The 14,266-nt window shown below is 53.8% G+C and overlaps 6 protein-coding genes across 6 annotated transcripts; 3 read left to right on the top strand and 3 right to left on the bottom strand.

Annotated features, from left to right (window-relative positions):
* Window positions 1-482: 482 nt before the first annotated feature.
* On the bottom strand, window positions 483-3,067 carry BU25DRAFT_408099 (ArfGap-domain-containing protein). Its single transcript, XM_033705722.1, has 4 exons — window positions 2,753-3,067; window positions 2,689-2,705; window positions 2,494-2,604; window positions 483-2,443 (listed from the first exon to the last, which is right to left on the bottom strand). Exons 1-4 carry the CDS (start codon window positions 2,865-2,867, stop codon window positions 593-595), a joined length of 2,094 nt encoding a protein of 697 aa, XP_033565012.1. The 5' UTR covers window positions 2,868-3,067; the 3' UTR covers window positions 483-592.
* A 2,228-nt stretch (window positions 3,068-5,295) lies between these two features.
* On the bottom strand, window positions 5,296-6,963 carry BU25DRAFT_387021 (uncharacterized protein; the record flags this gene model as incomplete). The annotated part of the gene is made up of 2 exons (XM_033704421.1): window positions 6,272-6,963; window positions 5,296-6,223 (listed from the first exon to the last, which is right to left on the bottom strand). The coding sequence occupies exons 1-2, from the start codon at window positions 6,493-6,495 to the stop codon at window positions 5,296-5,298; spliced, it is 1,152 nt and encodes a 383-aa protein (XP_033565011.1). The 5' UTR covers window positions 6,496-6,963.
* A 39-nt stretch (window positions 6,964-7,002) lies between these two features.
* Window positions 7,003-8,017, top strand: BU25DRAFT_387020 (Fcf1-domain-containing protein). The gene is made up of 3 exons (XM_033704420.1): window positions 7,003-7,246; window positions 7,297-7,315; window positions 7,372-8,017. Exons 1-3 carry the CDS (start codon window positions 7,195-7,197, stop codon window positions 7,889-7,891), a joined length of 591 nt encoding a protein of 196 aa, XP_033565010.1. The 5' UTR covers window positions 7,003-7,194; the 3' UTR covers window positions 7,892-8,017.
* On the bottom strand, window positions 8,001-11,023 carry BU25DRAFT_408096 (uncharacterized protein). Its single transcript, XM_033705721.1, has 3 exons — window positions 10,540-11,023; window positions 10,059-10,312; window positions 8,001-9,888 (listed from the first exon to the last, which is right to left on the bottom strand). Exons 1-3 carry the CDS (start codon window positions 10,735-10,737, stop codon window positions 8,118-8,120), a joined length of 2,223 nt encoding a protein of 740 aa, XP_033565009.1. The 5' UTR covers window positions 10,738-11,023; the 3' UTR covers window positions 8,001-8,117.
* A 230-nt stretch (window positions 11,024-11,253) lies between these two features.
* On the top strand, window positions 11,254-11,748 carry BU25DRAFT_408095 (uncharacterized protein). Its single transcript, XM_033705720.1, has one exon. The coding sequence runs from the start codon at window positions 11,457-11,459 to the stop codon at window positions 11,631-11,633; it is 177 nt and encodes a 58-aa protein (XP_033565008.1). The 5' UTR covers window positions 11,254-11,456; the 3' UTR covers window positions 11,634-11,748.
* Window positions 11,749-12,502: 754 nt separating this feature from the next.
* Window positions 12,503-14,062, top strand: BU25DRAFT_429221 (HlyIII-domain-containing protein; the record flags this gene model as incomplete). The annotated part of the gene is made up of 2 exons (XM_033708542.1): window positions 12,503-12,676; window positions 12,728-14,062. 2 exons carry the CDS (start codon window positions 12,503-12,505, stop codon window positions 14,060-14,062), a joined length of 1,509 nt encoding a protein of 502 aa, XP_033565007.1.
* Between the last annotated feature and the right edge of the window lie 204 nt (window positions 14,063-14,266).

Genomic DNA, 14,266 nt, shown 5'->3' with positions numbered 1-14,266 from the left:
GAATGGTCGTGATATGCTTGAGCTTCACTGAAGGCTGCGCGGAGGTGCAGATGATGGGTGTCAGGACGGGAGCACGGTTGGGGCCGCAAATGGATTTTGAAGGATCGGATCGGTGCGCGAACGTGTGGAGCTGCGAGCTTGGACGATCGTCGTTGCGCAGCTTGCGTGCGTCAAAGGGAGACGAGCTAATTCACCACTGTTTGTTGAGAGGCTGGGATCCCTGCAGGTTGAGCCACGTTACGCTGCCCGGTGCCAAGACGATGCACGTGTGTGATATCTTGCAGTTCCTGCGTGGACTCTTGTTAGGAGAATTGATGAGGTGCATGTGAGGAAATAGAAAGTTTTTTTGTTTGTAAGGTCTTGGGACGGGAATCCACGAATGACAACGACATTGTTGTGCATTCGAAGCAAGTATCACAAACACGATAGCAGCACAACAGCGTCTCTGAGCAATTCAAGAAAGAACTGAATTAAAGCGTTACGCTAGTCGATCTCATGCTGAAGTGCATATAATTTCCCTATAACTTCCATCTCCATGATTCGATAACGCACGCTATGCAGAATATAACTCCACATACCTCCTACCATCTCCTCATCTCCTAAAACTCGAACTCAAGCTCCCAAAAGCATCCGGGCTATGCCGTCCACCCATCAACCCCGTAAAATCTACACTCTCGTTACTCACATGCCTAGCACCCTGCATGTTCGAAAGCGCAGGCAACGGTTTAGCTTGCCCAACCTGCGGCGCAGCTTGTGTCGGTGCCGCGCTCTGGAACGGATTCGAGTGACCGGAGAACGACAGAGCTTCAGTTGCTGCAGGCGCAGAAGGGGCGGCTGGTGCTGGTGCTTGGGCTCCTGCGCCTGTCTGGCCCAGCAGCAGATTTGGCATTGTTGCAGAGCGCTGGGGCGCAGATTGCTGCTGGCTGTACTGTGAGAACGCTGCGTACCTGTCGAATGGTGGGTTGCTCTGTGGGTAGCTGGACTGTTGGGCGGGTTGTTGCTGGTACTGCCATGGGTTCGGCGCTGGGGATGTGGGAGTTTGTGTCTGTTGGTAGCTTTGTCCCATGCTGTTGAACGGGTTAGGAGCTTGTGTGGTTGGCGTTTGCGTCTGTTGTTGGGTTGTCCAGGGGTTGAATGCTTGCTGTTGCGTTGTCTGCTGCTGTTGGAATCGCTGAGGTTGTTGGCTAAGGCTCGAGCCGAATGGATTGGAGTTTGCTGAGGGTGTGAATATCTGACTCTTTGAAGATTTCAGGAAGGGATTTCCTGGGCTTGCTGGCTGAGACATCGATTGGTACTGTGGTTGGGGTGGGTAAAATGAGCTGTATTGCTCGGGTATCTGTGGCATTGGTGGTGGTGTGAAAGATTGCTGGAATGGGTTCGTTTGCGCAAAAGGTGGGTTCGGCTGTCCAAGTCCTCCTGTCCGGTTAGGAAACAATGGCTGTGCGGGCTGTTGAGACTGTTGGTATTGCTGAGGCTGTTGTTGGGATAGCTGCAAACCCTGGAATGATTGCTCCAGGCTCTGCTGCAATTGCTGTTGTTGCTGCTGTGGCTGTTGTTCGAATGGATTGTATGACTGGCCATAATTCTGTTGTTGCTGGGGTTGCTGCTGCTGCTGCTGCTGCTGCTGATACTGCCCTTGCAGAGCATAATTCTGTTGTTGCTGAGCTCCTCCCTGCTGCTGGTACTGCCCCTGCGAGCCCTGTGATAAGAATGGATTGTAAGAGCTCGCCTGCTGGTTCGCCTGTTGCTGTCCGCCATAGTTGAACTGCTGGTTCTGCGGCTGCTGTGATTGAGCCAGGGGCGCTGCATCCAGCGCGTCGAACGGATTCGTCGAAGCGGCAGCAGGTGTGCTTTGCGGAATGTTGTCGAACGAGAGACCGTTCACCCCGTTCTTCGTCGGTGGAGTTGGTGTCGTCCGCCCAGACTTTCCGGAGTTTTGCTCTCCCAGCCGAATCAATGCCTCCACTGTCTTGTCCAGATTGCCATTCAACCCCTTCAAGACGGTCGAGTTGCGCTTGTCGTCTGGGAAGCCCATGTCTCGCAGCGTCGCCAGCTTTGAGTCCAGACCATCGCCGGATGTGTGGATGTTTGAGCCAAAGACTCGAGACGGTTTGTTCACGCGCGGCGGAGATGTTTCTTGTCCGAACCCAAGACCAGGAGACATTGGAGGAGACTTCGAAGTCGATGTCTTCCTCAACCCGAACCCAAATCGCCCTGTTGGCTTTGGCGGTAGTGGTGGCGGTCTGTCTTCAGAGCTCGTGCTGCCCGTGTTGTGTCGCGTGCCTGGTTGCGAGGCGTTCATGAATATCCTCTGTTCATACTTCTGCCGTATGTAGCGTTCCATAGCACCATCTACTTCGTCGACATCGATTGGTATGTGCGCCTTCGAGTTGCGTGGGTTGTACGTCTTGTTCGACTCGGCGTTGCCAATGCGCTTCATGTTCTGCTGCTGTCAACGTTGTCTCAGGCCTGCTTAGACATGTCTCCTCTTACGTCGACCTGCGCATTGTCCCATTTGTCCATGCTCAGCGATTTGACCTTTGAGATGTGTGTCCCCAGCTTGCGGTGCAGGGCTGCGCAGCGCATGCACAGAAAGATGCCCAACTAGGTTCGTCAGTACTGGAATCGATATACGAAAGAATTCGACGAGTCGAGACACGGCGTTCGAGTCGCTTCAGGGGAACATACACTCCAACTTGCCCATCCTACAGCCTTGTCAGCTCAGGTCCATCAGCATGCACGCTCTCCTTACCTGGATTCTTTGCACCACAGTCAGCGCAAGTCCCATTCCCAGGCACCGTCTTGATTAGCTCCTGCAGCGTACGCTCATTACGCGCCTGCTGGCGTTTATTCAGGGCGGAAGCCATATCGTTGCGCCGTGAGCGTCACACAAGGATTCGACCGGAGCTCAGTCGCTCGGAGCGGTAGAACGTTGCGTATGCGGCGGGGGCTCGGGGGAGGGCTTGAGGACTCGACGGCGCACACGTAGCACAGCACCGGGTTCTACTATCGATATGCACGCAGGAACATTTCAAGAAAGCAAAGAAAGGGGACCGCAAAGAGTTGCTTAGTTCGCACGCGATGACGAGTAATGCAACCCCGTTCCGCTGAACACATGGCGTCGTCCAGACAGGGTTCTAGCGCCATGTCTATATTCAGCCAGACCGCCAGCCTTGCTCCCCTGTTCGTCCGTATTACAGATCTTGTGGGATTTGAATCAACAGTGCTGCTCGGGCAACGAGATTGGAATTCAGCGTTGCTCAGGCTTCTGAACGTCTCGTGCTGAGCGCTCCACGGAAGTATCAGACTTCGCAAGATGGCTTCCAGCCTTGCTTTCTCGACCTTCAGCACCAGGAGTATCACAGCATACGAAGGTACATTATCAAGAGATGTTTGTCATATAAATAGTCCTACACATCTAAAGAGACGGCAATGCGTAGGGTGGAGTAGACACGGTCCTGCTAAAAACCTATTTTCCTCTCCCACTAGAAGGATATGTTGCTCTCTGGCCATCGGGCGAAGATCCAGAAAGCAGGCAATCGTGGGGTACACAACACTCTCAACCCACTCTGCACGCAGCTTCAAACGACAAACTCAGTCGTCTCGAGGAAGCATGCCCACAGAGCGGTCGCATAGCGCAGTAACAGTGTTTGTTGATGGTTGCATAGTGTGTCCGACAGCAACAGAAATTTTGAGTTGGCAATCCCTCGGCAAAATAGAAGGCCCGGGGCCTTGGCGCTCGCATCATCAAAATCTTTGGTGCGGTCAGCCGGGCTTTCGCTCCTCACACACAATACAAATGGACGATTAATCAACGGCCTCGTCGGGTACATCTACCGCGTGGTTGTCATATTTGCGTTCTAGAGTGAGACGGCACTTTTAGGCTTTGAGCAGGTTACGCCTCCTCCTTGAGGGGGGGTTCGATAGCGCTCGGAGCCACCTGCGTGACCATACATCTCTTTGCTTTGATTGTGATCTTGATCGTGCAAACCAATCGTGTTATCACGAATGCTCCGCGTGGCTAGAGTTCCTTACGGCAAGGGAAATGTAAGGCTTCGAGTTGCTCTTCAACACTAAAGATTGGAGTGGACTTTTGTTTACAGCGATTGTGTCGAATGCCATCCCGGTCTTTTGCTGTCTTAATTGGCTCCGAAGGAGACTTGCGGATCCGGCGCAAGACTGAGACCTGCCAAATGCTGCTCTGTCACGCTAGAGATGGCAGTGCAATCAACAGGTTCTTGAGATGGTCGTACGCGCTGAGACAAGGCTGCGTGGGTACCGCTCTGCCCACGCTAGAGATTGCAGTGCGCTCCCACTCTCCCACTACTATACTAGCAGCGGGATGGGAGCATCCTCAAAACCCGCAGCCAATTCGCTGCGCACATAGACGGGACATCGCCTTGTGCTGCATAAGTGTGAGCGCTACTGCATCTGTAACCAGACTTTGGAGCTCAAGAAACAAGATATCAAAGCACCAAGCTAGCGTCTCGACGTACAGCAACAACCTCCTTCCCAGCCAATGACCACGAGTCCGCGGATGTAATAAGCTGATAGCCTCCAAGCTTGATAACCGGCTGACAGACTGCTCAGTGTTGGCAGTCTAGGTCTTTTCTTCTTGCCATCTCATACCCGATTCTCAAACCCGTATTGCCAGGATACCCAGCGACCAGTAGCTACGTAGCATTACAGCACAGAACGTACAAGCACCTTGGGTATCACGAGCATGCACACATTCCAGCCGTAACACTGGACCCCAAGACTTGGTCTTCTTACATTGAATTACTACAAGCAATACGTGCTTACTCTCCCATCATTACGAACAATAGCTATCTCAAGGTATCTATGCAAAAGAACTGAACCAAACCAGCCAACACCCGCCAATGTATCAGCTCTCTCAAAAATGCCAACGATCGTAAAGATGACCAAAAGTTGTTGTGAACTGGGTATGTGATACCGACCCGTTTCGCAAGGTGGCACGGCTTCAAAAAGGACGAGGTACACTGCATACCCGCGCATGCAGCACGACCTCAACACAAAACCGCGATACCTAGTACGGTGCCCATAGACTGGTAGCTTGGTGTGTCGAAATCAAAACAAAGGTGTCGACTGTGGTCTTCCCCGGTTATCTCTGCTTCTCCACATAACCGCAGATTTGCTCCTCTCCAGAGCCATCTCGACGTCCCACACTCTTTCTCTGCCGGCTACGTATACAGAGTGGTAGATATCCGCCGTACGATCGATCAAAGACTGCGATCTTGACATCCGCTGCACAACAGGCTGCACTTTGAGATCTCTCTAGAACCTCTCTTGCGAGCGCGAACCGCCGTGGTTCTCGAACAAATCTTCCAGATACGCACTCGGAGCTCGGCCACCAGCTTCTGTACTTCCGCCCGGTACGTTCAAAGACAAGTTGCTTACGCTAGCCTGACCGTGGCCATAGACGCCGCTCCTGGTGTTGCCTGGTGTGCTAAGAGTAGCAACGCTGTTGCGGTTGTAGTTGGAGAAGCCGTCTCTGGACGGGGGAGCGCGGTCATAGCCACGAGAAGGTGGAAGAGACGGCGATCCTGGAGGTGAGATGCCGGATGCTCGGCTGAACCGGTTTCCTGGCAAGGCCAGCGAGTTGGTCGACAGGTGTGCGCCGTGTCCGCCGACATGTGCCATTGGAGACCCGCCAGCAGGCGCCGCGTTACCAGCAGCGTAGTAGCCAGCGGGCAGGTAGTTCGACGAACGGTTGCCCTGCTGTGCGAGACCAGCTGCGCCGCCCGCAGTAGGAGAGAAGAACAAAGAAGATGCGGCCCTGGGAGGTGTGCCACCCGGGGCCTGAGCGAATGGCTTTTGAGGCCTCGAATGGCCAGTGGGCGCCGCAGACAGATGATCCAGAGACATGGTTGAGCTGGCACCAACATGGGTATACATGCCGCGCTTCTTGCCGGGCACTGCTGACATCGCCTTCATATCAGCCAGGTTCTGCGCAAGAGCAGCGCGCTTGACGGATCGATGCAGCGACCACGCAACGAGACCTCGCCACAGAAGCACGCAAGCACCGAGGAAACCCAAGATCGCGCCGACACAAATGAACACGGTTCCGTCCGGAAGATCCGACTTTTGCATAAAGAGTGCTCCAGATGTGTCTGGGACTCGTTGGTCAGGCACACCGACACCAGCGAGTGTAGGCAGGCCTGAGAGTTGGACGATGCCTTGTGTGACAGTTGGGAAGGAGCCACTATCATCAGCGCTCGCAGCTGTTGTCCCTGATGCTGCTGCGCTCGACTGTGCTGCTGATGTCGCCTGCGCTGAAGATGATGCTGCTGCTGCTGCTGTGGTGGATGCTTGGGCTGAAGATGCTGCCGCGGACGATGCTGCCACGCTGGATGACGCTCCCTGTCCGTCCGGCTGCTGAATTGTTGACAGTTGTGGCAAGTCGCTGTCGTCTTGCGCCAGGACAACAGGCGCTGCAGCGAGCAGCAAGCCCAACAGGCCTACCGAAGGGCGCATTGCAGAATGTGTACGACGTTCGACGGGGGTTGTGGTGTGGTCTGGGGTATCGAGGGGCCCGCCTAAGGGGACAGCGTGGATGAAGGCTGACGCCGAGTCGTGCGGCTGATCGTGTCTCAGGGGACGAGGCTGTTCGCGAACGAGTGGAGAGCGTCGCTCGCGGGTCGAGTGCAGTGATGTCAGGGCGAAACGAGCGACAGGACAGCGAGAGGTGGAGAGGACCCTGTTTGCTGGGCTGTTGGTGGAGAGAGAGAACGGGGCTGCAGGGGCGCGGCGGAGTGAGGATCGAGCGCCCAGTTCGCTTGGTGTTTGGCACGGGCTAGCGATTGGAATGGGGAGCGGCGGGATGAGCGAGGGACGGTGACGAACGTCAAATAGCGATGATCAAGACGGGTGGTAAGAAGGGAAACGATGGCTGCAATGTCACGTGGTGCTGCGCTCACTCAGACACCACCAAGAAGTAGAAAGGAGACCAGTTTTCCCATCGTGAACCCTTTGCCTGTCAAACTCGTCCCTGCGTGATGCACTGCGCTATTGCTATTCCTGGGACCCACTGCTTCTAGCGTCTGGTCGGCGGCAGCAACATCCGACATTTTTGAGAAGTCGAACTCTTGGCAGCCGTATCTGAAGTGCTCCACCAAAAAGTATCAGCGCGTTATCGACATCCGCACGCGAACGTACCAGCACAACGTCGCAGCCATGGGTGTCCAAAAGAAGACGCGCAAGTTCGCGCAGATGAAGAGAGTCATCGGTGAGCTACACAAGTGCCAGACCTGAACAAATCCAGACTAACAGCCGCAGGCCAAAAAGATGGAAGACTGTATGCGCCCAACGCCCCGCCACCTCTTCAACATCCATACTAACACCCTTGTGCAGAAAGAAGAACCAAGCCGACGGCGAACTTGAAGCCAAAAAGAAAGCCGCCGCCGAAGTAGCCAAACGCGAAATCCCCCAGGTCTCCTCCGCGCTCTTCTTCCAGGCCAACACCGCCCTTGGCCCGCCCTACTCAGTCCTCGTCGACACAAACTTCCTCTCCCATACCGTCCACGCCAAGCTCGAGCTGGACAAAGCGCTCATGGACCTGCTCTACGCAAAGGCCACACCCATCATCACCACCTGCGTGATGGCCGAGTTGGAGAAGCTGGGCCCGAAGTACAGGATTGCGTTACGCATTGCGAGGGATGAGAGGTGGGAGAGACTGAAGTGCGATCACAAGGGCACGTATGCGGATGATTGTATTGTGGAGAGGGTTATGAAGCATAGAATTTATCTTGTGGCGACGAATGATAGGGATTTGAAGAGGAGGATTAGGAAGATTCCCGGTGTGCCAATTGTGAGTGTGGCGAAGGGGAAGTATGTTATTGAGAGGCTGCCAGATGTCGCTGATAGTAGGTGATGGGGGACACTGGAGGAGGGGATTTGGTTTATGCATAGCGCGGCGTTTGGGATATGGATGGCACATTGAAACACACGGCAGAGTGAACGGCATCTCAACATATCAGGAATGGATTTAAAAGATGAGATTTGTGATATGGAAATTGTGTGACGCTGGCGTAGTCAAAAGATTCGTGCATCTAATCGTCCCACTAATCTATAAAGAAGAAAAAATCGCCATGCATAACTCACAGCCCACCCAACCCATCAAGCAACGCCGTCAACCCTCCAATACCCATCAACGTCCCCACAGCCGCACTCTTCCCATACTTCTTCTTCTTCCCTTCGACCTCTTTCTCATATCTCTTCCTCGACTTCGATCTACGTCTTCTCCGTTCTCCACTTCCGGAATCAGAGGTCATCGAATCGTCGTCATACCTGTCCGTCGACCTAGGAACAAAATGCGACTGGCGCATCGGTGACTGTGGGCCCGATGGGTTGGCGTAGAGTTGCGTAGGTGACGGAAGCTGGTAGTTGCTGTAGGGTGCACCCGGTGGTGGAGGTGGGTATGGGTACTGCTGCGCGTTTGGTGGTGGAGGGGGTATTTGTGGAGGGTAGAGGCTTTGAGACGGCAATGAGGAGTATTGGCCGTTAGTCATTGGCATTGGTCCTGGTGTTGGCATTGCCACAGGTCGAGTGGGTGCTTGCGAGTTGATACTCGGTGGATATGGCGGTGGAGGGACCATCCCTGGGCCCGGCATAGACATCGAGCGGTCTAGTGGCGGCGGTGGTGGACGGTATGCCACTGTGCTGGACGATCTTTCTAAAGGCATCTGTGGTCTACTTGCAGTAGGTGTCCGATCACGGTCTTGCGCAGCCATCTTAGCCAGGTAGCTTGGCGGTGGACCAGGAGGTGGTCGATCAAAGGAGGTACGTCGGACGCGCGGTAGTGCTGGTTGTGGTGGTGGAGTCGGTGACACATTCTTTCGGTATAACTCAACAGTCCGTTCAACCAGGCGTTTGACTTGGTCGAACTTCAGCGGCTGCTCGATGCAGAAGCAAGTATCGAACTTCGTCCTGCGCCCGTCCTTTCTCTCTTTCTGCACCTGCGTGAACTTGTAGCCTGCTTCCTGAATGGCCTCTTTACAGGCCCAGCTCGCCAGAACTTCTGTCCAACTTCGTCGCTCGGCATATGCAGCTGAAAAGGGCAGGTCGGTATTCGAGCCAACAACTTTGCCATCAATGAACCTCCACTCGTACTTCTGGGTACGCAGAGTCCATGGTATTTCAAGATCGAGGTCGTCATCTTCCTCTTTGGCTTCGACTGCTGCTGCGGCTTCGACCGGTAAGCTGCCTATGCTGGTGCGGGGCGACACAGGTATCTCTAATGTCGTACGGGAAGCTCTCGGCGAAGCTGCTGGCGACATTGGAGCTGATGGTCCGAACTTAGAGCCTGGCACTGGGATAGGTAGAGTAGTTGTGTCCATAAAAAGCGGCTGTACGCTACCAGATCGTTGAGGTGGTGGTGAAGCTAGGCCTGCACCGTTGGGCCCGTACCTTTGCCTCTCCTCCTCTTCGCTGTCTGATTCGACGGTTGCCTGCTGATTCTCGTGCTTTTGAGTACGGGCCTTACGTTCTGCATCACGGAGGCGTTGATCAAAGTCTGGCAGACTAGTCCATCTCTCCAGCAGCAGCTCAGTCCTCGGGCCAGCGATGCTACAAACAGTCGGTAGCCATCCTTCCTCCGTAGATCCGGATGTATCAAGACTTCCTAGATACTTATCCTGGTACTGATACAGGTGGTTTGAGTTCGGCGATGTATTTTCGCGTCCTGTTATGACGAGACTCTGGGAGCTGTCTGATTCCATTAAGAATCGAGCGTCTTGACGAGGCACCTGGTTGTGGAGCACTGTTGCAGATAGTATCGACATCTGCTGCTCAATGATGAGTGTTTGGAGCTGAATCTTCTCGTTTGCCACTGCTTTGGCAGCTTGTTTTGGCGACACTGTAGGGCGAAGTCTACAGAGACAGTCAGCAAAAGTGCGTAATGGTACAAAACTAGATGATGAACATGAGAACGAGTGTTGCGTCCCAAAATCCGAAGATTCTGAATTGTCGCACAACATAAGTACTGATCTTCGGTTGCTCGTTTCTGTAACGACGTTTAGGTATGGGAGGCGTTCGCTTACTTTGACCACATGATACTTTGAGCGGTGTACAAAGTCTGCAGGAGAACAGCTAGGGTCAACCTCAAGCACTCAAGATGCGCGGCAAAGCAGGCCAGCCTTGTCACATTCAGCGACCCGCTGCGCGGATGACCCTTTGAAGATCGAGCTTCATCTGTTTCTTCGGTTTGCTCATTCCTGCGAAGCTCAGTCGCATTCTCGATCTCCTTCAAGACAGTCTGGGACTGCACAGTGGCATCTTCGAGTACGTCGAGAGCCTGGATATTATGTTAGTCTCGACGTACACACTATGTAAGCATGGTGGGAGTTCGCCAGCTGTCTTTGTCGCCAGATTCGTCTTGTGTCCATCTCTTCTCGAAGCATCCATGTCAAGTTGAAGCTGAGATTTGAGAACGAGAGAAGTTTTCTCGTTGTTTACTCAACCTGATGCATACGAGATGGCAAATGTGAAGGTGGCGTAGCAGGTATGCAGAGAGTGACATACCTCGAAAGAAGGTAACCGATCGTCTTCCTTGATGATTGTTCCGACCTGCTTCAAAATTGAAGCGAAATTGTTGATCGCATTTGCGGCCTTCACAAGGTCCTTTGCCTCTCCAGGCGACGAGGCGGCGAATTGATACAGGTCTAGCGCAAGACAAGAACTGCGGGAGACAACTGGCAGTATCGCTGCAAGTACCGCCATGGTTCGTTAATATCGAAGCATCCAAAGTCTGGGTTCAGAAGTGTTATGTGGAGATGTCAAAAATTGCTGAATGGTTCGTGAAGTTGCGATTCTCGTGTTCTGAGGTCATGGTACGTTTAAGGTATGCAGGGCATCGCTGACCGGGAGTTCGCAAGCAGAGGTCAGGGCGTCGCTGATTGGCCAACGACTGAGGAGGCAACGAAGCTGTATGTACGAAGAGAACTGCTTGAAAACTGGGGACCAAACTGCATGCTCGGCGAAGATCGTGGCGCTGCCTGGCGTGCCGTGTTGGCAGTTTTGGCTGGATTTGTGCTGCAGTGCGAGGTATGACATACGATAAGCAGCGCTAAGGTGTAGCACACATGACGCCGAGGGCGCAACCACCATTGGCCACGCGTGAGGGGTGAGGCTCTACTGATGGCATTTGGAAGTGATCCGGTCTTGACAAGGGATCCCGTACAAAGCGGCCGGTGAGACTCATGATCGATGACTGTCTAGGAGAGAACCTGCGGATCTCTGACATTCAAGGCTCCAGCTGAAGCTCTCAACATGCGACTTCGCAGCCGCAGGTGATAATACTAAGTACGACTGCAGGCTGAGTGCTAGGCGCATGTAGTGTGCGTATTGCACAGTCAAAGCAAGGTTGCAAGAAAATACGCAGGTGCAGAGAAAGAGTAATGATGGGCACTTTTCAATAGTCGCGTAACCTACGCAGGAGCATGTTGGTCAAACATTACCAGCAGTGCCAATTCCACGTGGAACACTGCTCTCTACTTCTCAGGGTAGCAACTGCAGGCTTGTTGAGTGGCACGGCGCAGTGTGGTGAAGGGAGCAAGTCCGTCATAGGCGTTACCAGCCAGCTACCTCGTCGGCCAGCCTTGCAGAACGCAAAGTAGAGAACAGAGCGAGCTGAACATGGAATTTGCGACAATGTAACTTGAAGTGCGAGAACGTAGATGATACCAACGATCAACAGCTGCCCACAACAAACAAATCAAAGCAAACGATGTGTTGGCGAACCGTGATGGATGTGTTAAAAGTGGACAAGGGCACCAAGTCGAATGGAGAAAGTGCCAAGCCGTTCGAGCCGTTCTTCCACGATGCTCCCGTGTGCTTTGTTGAACCTGACAATGCTATGTAGGGCAACCACTTCTTGCAATCGGTATGTATGCACGGATGAAACAAGCAATAAATGTCTATTACCTGTCAACTATCAGCCCTAGGCAGGAACTCATGTTCTGTACCTGACTGCCAGGATATGCAGGGCCCGGGAAGCACCGAAACAGCCCCATCCTTTCGATCCAGCCTCGGATAAGAAATTTGGATGACGAGCGCCAACACGCCAAAGGCGCCGTCGCTTCCACCCTCCCACTTTCTTTTAGACTTCAATCGGCATCCTGCCGCCCACAGCACCGTAGCTCTCGGTCGGCCTTCTGTACATAACCTCGTAATTCTCTGCGGCCAGCTGCTGTCCACTCCGCTCTCGGCTCGCCATCCACGCCGCGTACTCCACTCCACCCATTCGCGGAGAACACGGCCCACCAGTCCTTAGCCCAGAGCCCCCAGTTCACTCCTTGACAGTAAGCCACCCAGCCAGAAAGCCTCTTTGCGCGCACATGCAAAGGTCAGCCAGACGACTCGTTACGCAGCCAATCCGCAGACCTTCCTGATCTGGAACCGTTGTCGATTGGACCCCTCAGCAACCGCAGTCTCGCCACGCCTCAATCAGCCCCGCGCACCTCTATATATCAATTCGCTGCCCCTCATGCCGCGCTCCATGTCCTCCACGGGTGTGAGCACCGCCGTTATGACTTCGCAAGAGGAGCCAATGCAGCGCTTGCGTCGTCCTGGCTATGGCACCTTTGAGGAGCAGCGCCAGCGACGTCACTCATGGCACACCAGACCCTGCGTTCAGGAAGTGGAAAATTTCCAGCTGATGGTAGGAAGCTCTTCATGTGAATGCTATCGCTATGACTGACCCTGCTCACAGCTTCGCAACTTCCTGGCCGACCTCAATTGCAGACTGGACTTCCTCGAAGACTATGGCCATCTCAAATATGACGCAGGCGTCGAATATGCATACACAACCCTCCTCGCCGTGCGCGAATCGTGCTCGAAGATATCCGACGGCGCACTCGAAGCTGGACGCCGGCAAGCCTCAGTCTTCGTTGAGACACTTGAAGAGCGGTACAAAGAAGCGCTGGAGTCGCAAGAGACATTGGGCGAGAAGGTCATGGAGGGAATACAGTTGATGGACTCGTATTTGACGGACTTTGAAACACGCGCATATGCTTTGAAAGACGGCACGCTCGGCTCATATGCCCACGAGATGTACGAAAGTGGGCGAAGGAAAATGGATGAAGGTATCGAAGCTGCTAAGGGCGTGGTCGACAGCGGTCTCGACAAGGCTCGCCGCGCTCGTGAAACCGTGGAGATCACGATCGAACACGGTGTGCAACGTGCGCTGACTCGCGCGAAGGAGCATGGCCTGCTCCACTACGACGACCTGCCTGAGCCCTGGAGAATCAACCCTCATATCCTCAAGGGCTACCGCTTCTCAGAAGGCAAGTGGGCGTGCGTGCGCTCCGTATTTGGCTTCCACAACGAGCTCGTCAACATCTGGTCTCATCTCCTGGGCTTCATCATGGTCCTTGCTTTGGCTTTCTACTTCTACCCATCCAGCGTCAACTGGAGCCAGTCGACCAAGGCTGATATATTCATTGCCGGTGTCTTCTTCTTCGCAGCTTGCAAATGCCTTGCTTGCTCCACGATCTGGCACACCATGAGCAGCATCTCGGAACAGACTCTGCTTGAGCGCTTCGCCTGCGTCGACTACACAGGCATTTCACTTCTTGTCGCCGCCTCGATCCTCACCACCGAGTACGCCGCTTTCTATTGCGAGCCTGTCTCGCGCTGGTCGTACATGACCCTCACTGCTGCTCTCGGTGTCGGTGGTGTCATCCTTCCCTGGCAGCCGACCTTCAACCGCGCCGACATGGCTTGGCTGCGTGTTGCGTTCTACTGCTCTCTCGCTTTGACAGGCTTCATTCCCTTCTTCCAGCTGTCGTGGACCCGTGGCCCTCAGTGGGCGCTGTACTTCTACGCGCCTATCACCAAGAGTCTTCTAGTGTACATCATCGGCGCAGTATTGTACGCAAGCAAGTGCCCTGAGCGCTGGTTCCCTGGCTTCTTCGACTACTTTGGCTGCAGCCACAACATCTGGCACGTCGCTGTATTGGGAGGTATCATTTTCCATTACATGGCTATGCAGGCTATGTTCACTTCTGCTATGACTAGGGCGCAGGTCAGCTGCTCTGTTTACTAGCTCTCTCAACTTTCTTTAATTCTCTTTGTTGTTGGTTTGCTGCATTTAGCGACTGAAGCATTTGATGCGGGTGCATATAGACGTTCGTTGGATAGAGAAGCGTGTTGAGTCTTGGATCTGCGCACATGGTTTGGGGCATATTGATGAACATCTTTCTCTTCACATATTTACCAAATCGAACGATGACTATTCAAATCACCATCA

This window comes from Macroventuria anomochaeta (assembly GCF_010093625.1).
Source record: "Macroventuria anomochaeta strain CBS 525.71 unplaced genomic scaffold BU25scaffold_6, whole genome shotgun sequence".
Taxonomy (NCBI): domain Eukaryota; kingdom Fungi; phylum Ascomycota; class Dothideomycetes; order Pleosporales; family Didymellaceae; genus Macroventuria; species Macroventuria anomochaeta.
The sequence above is the reverse complement of the archived record's forward strand: the minus strand, read 5'-3'. Positions and strand labels throughout refer to the sequence as shown.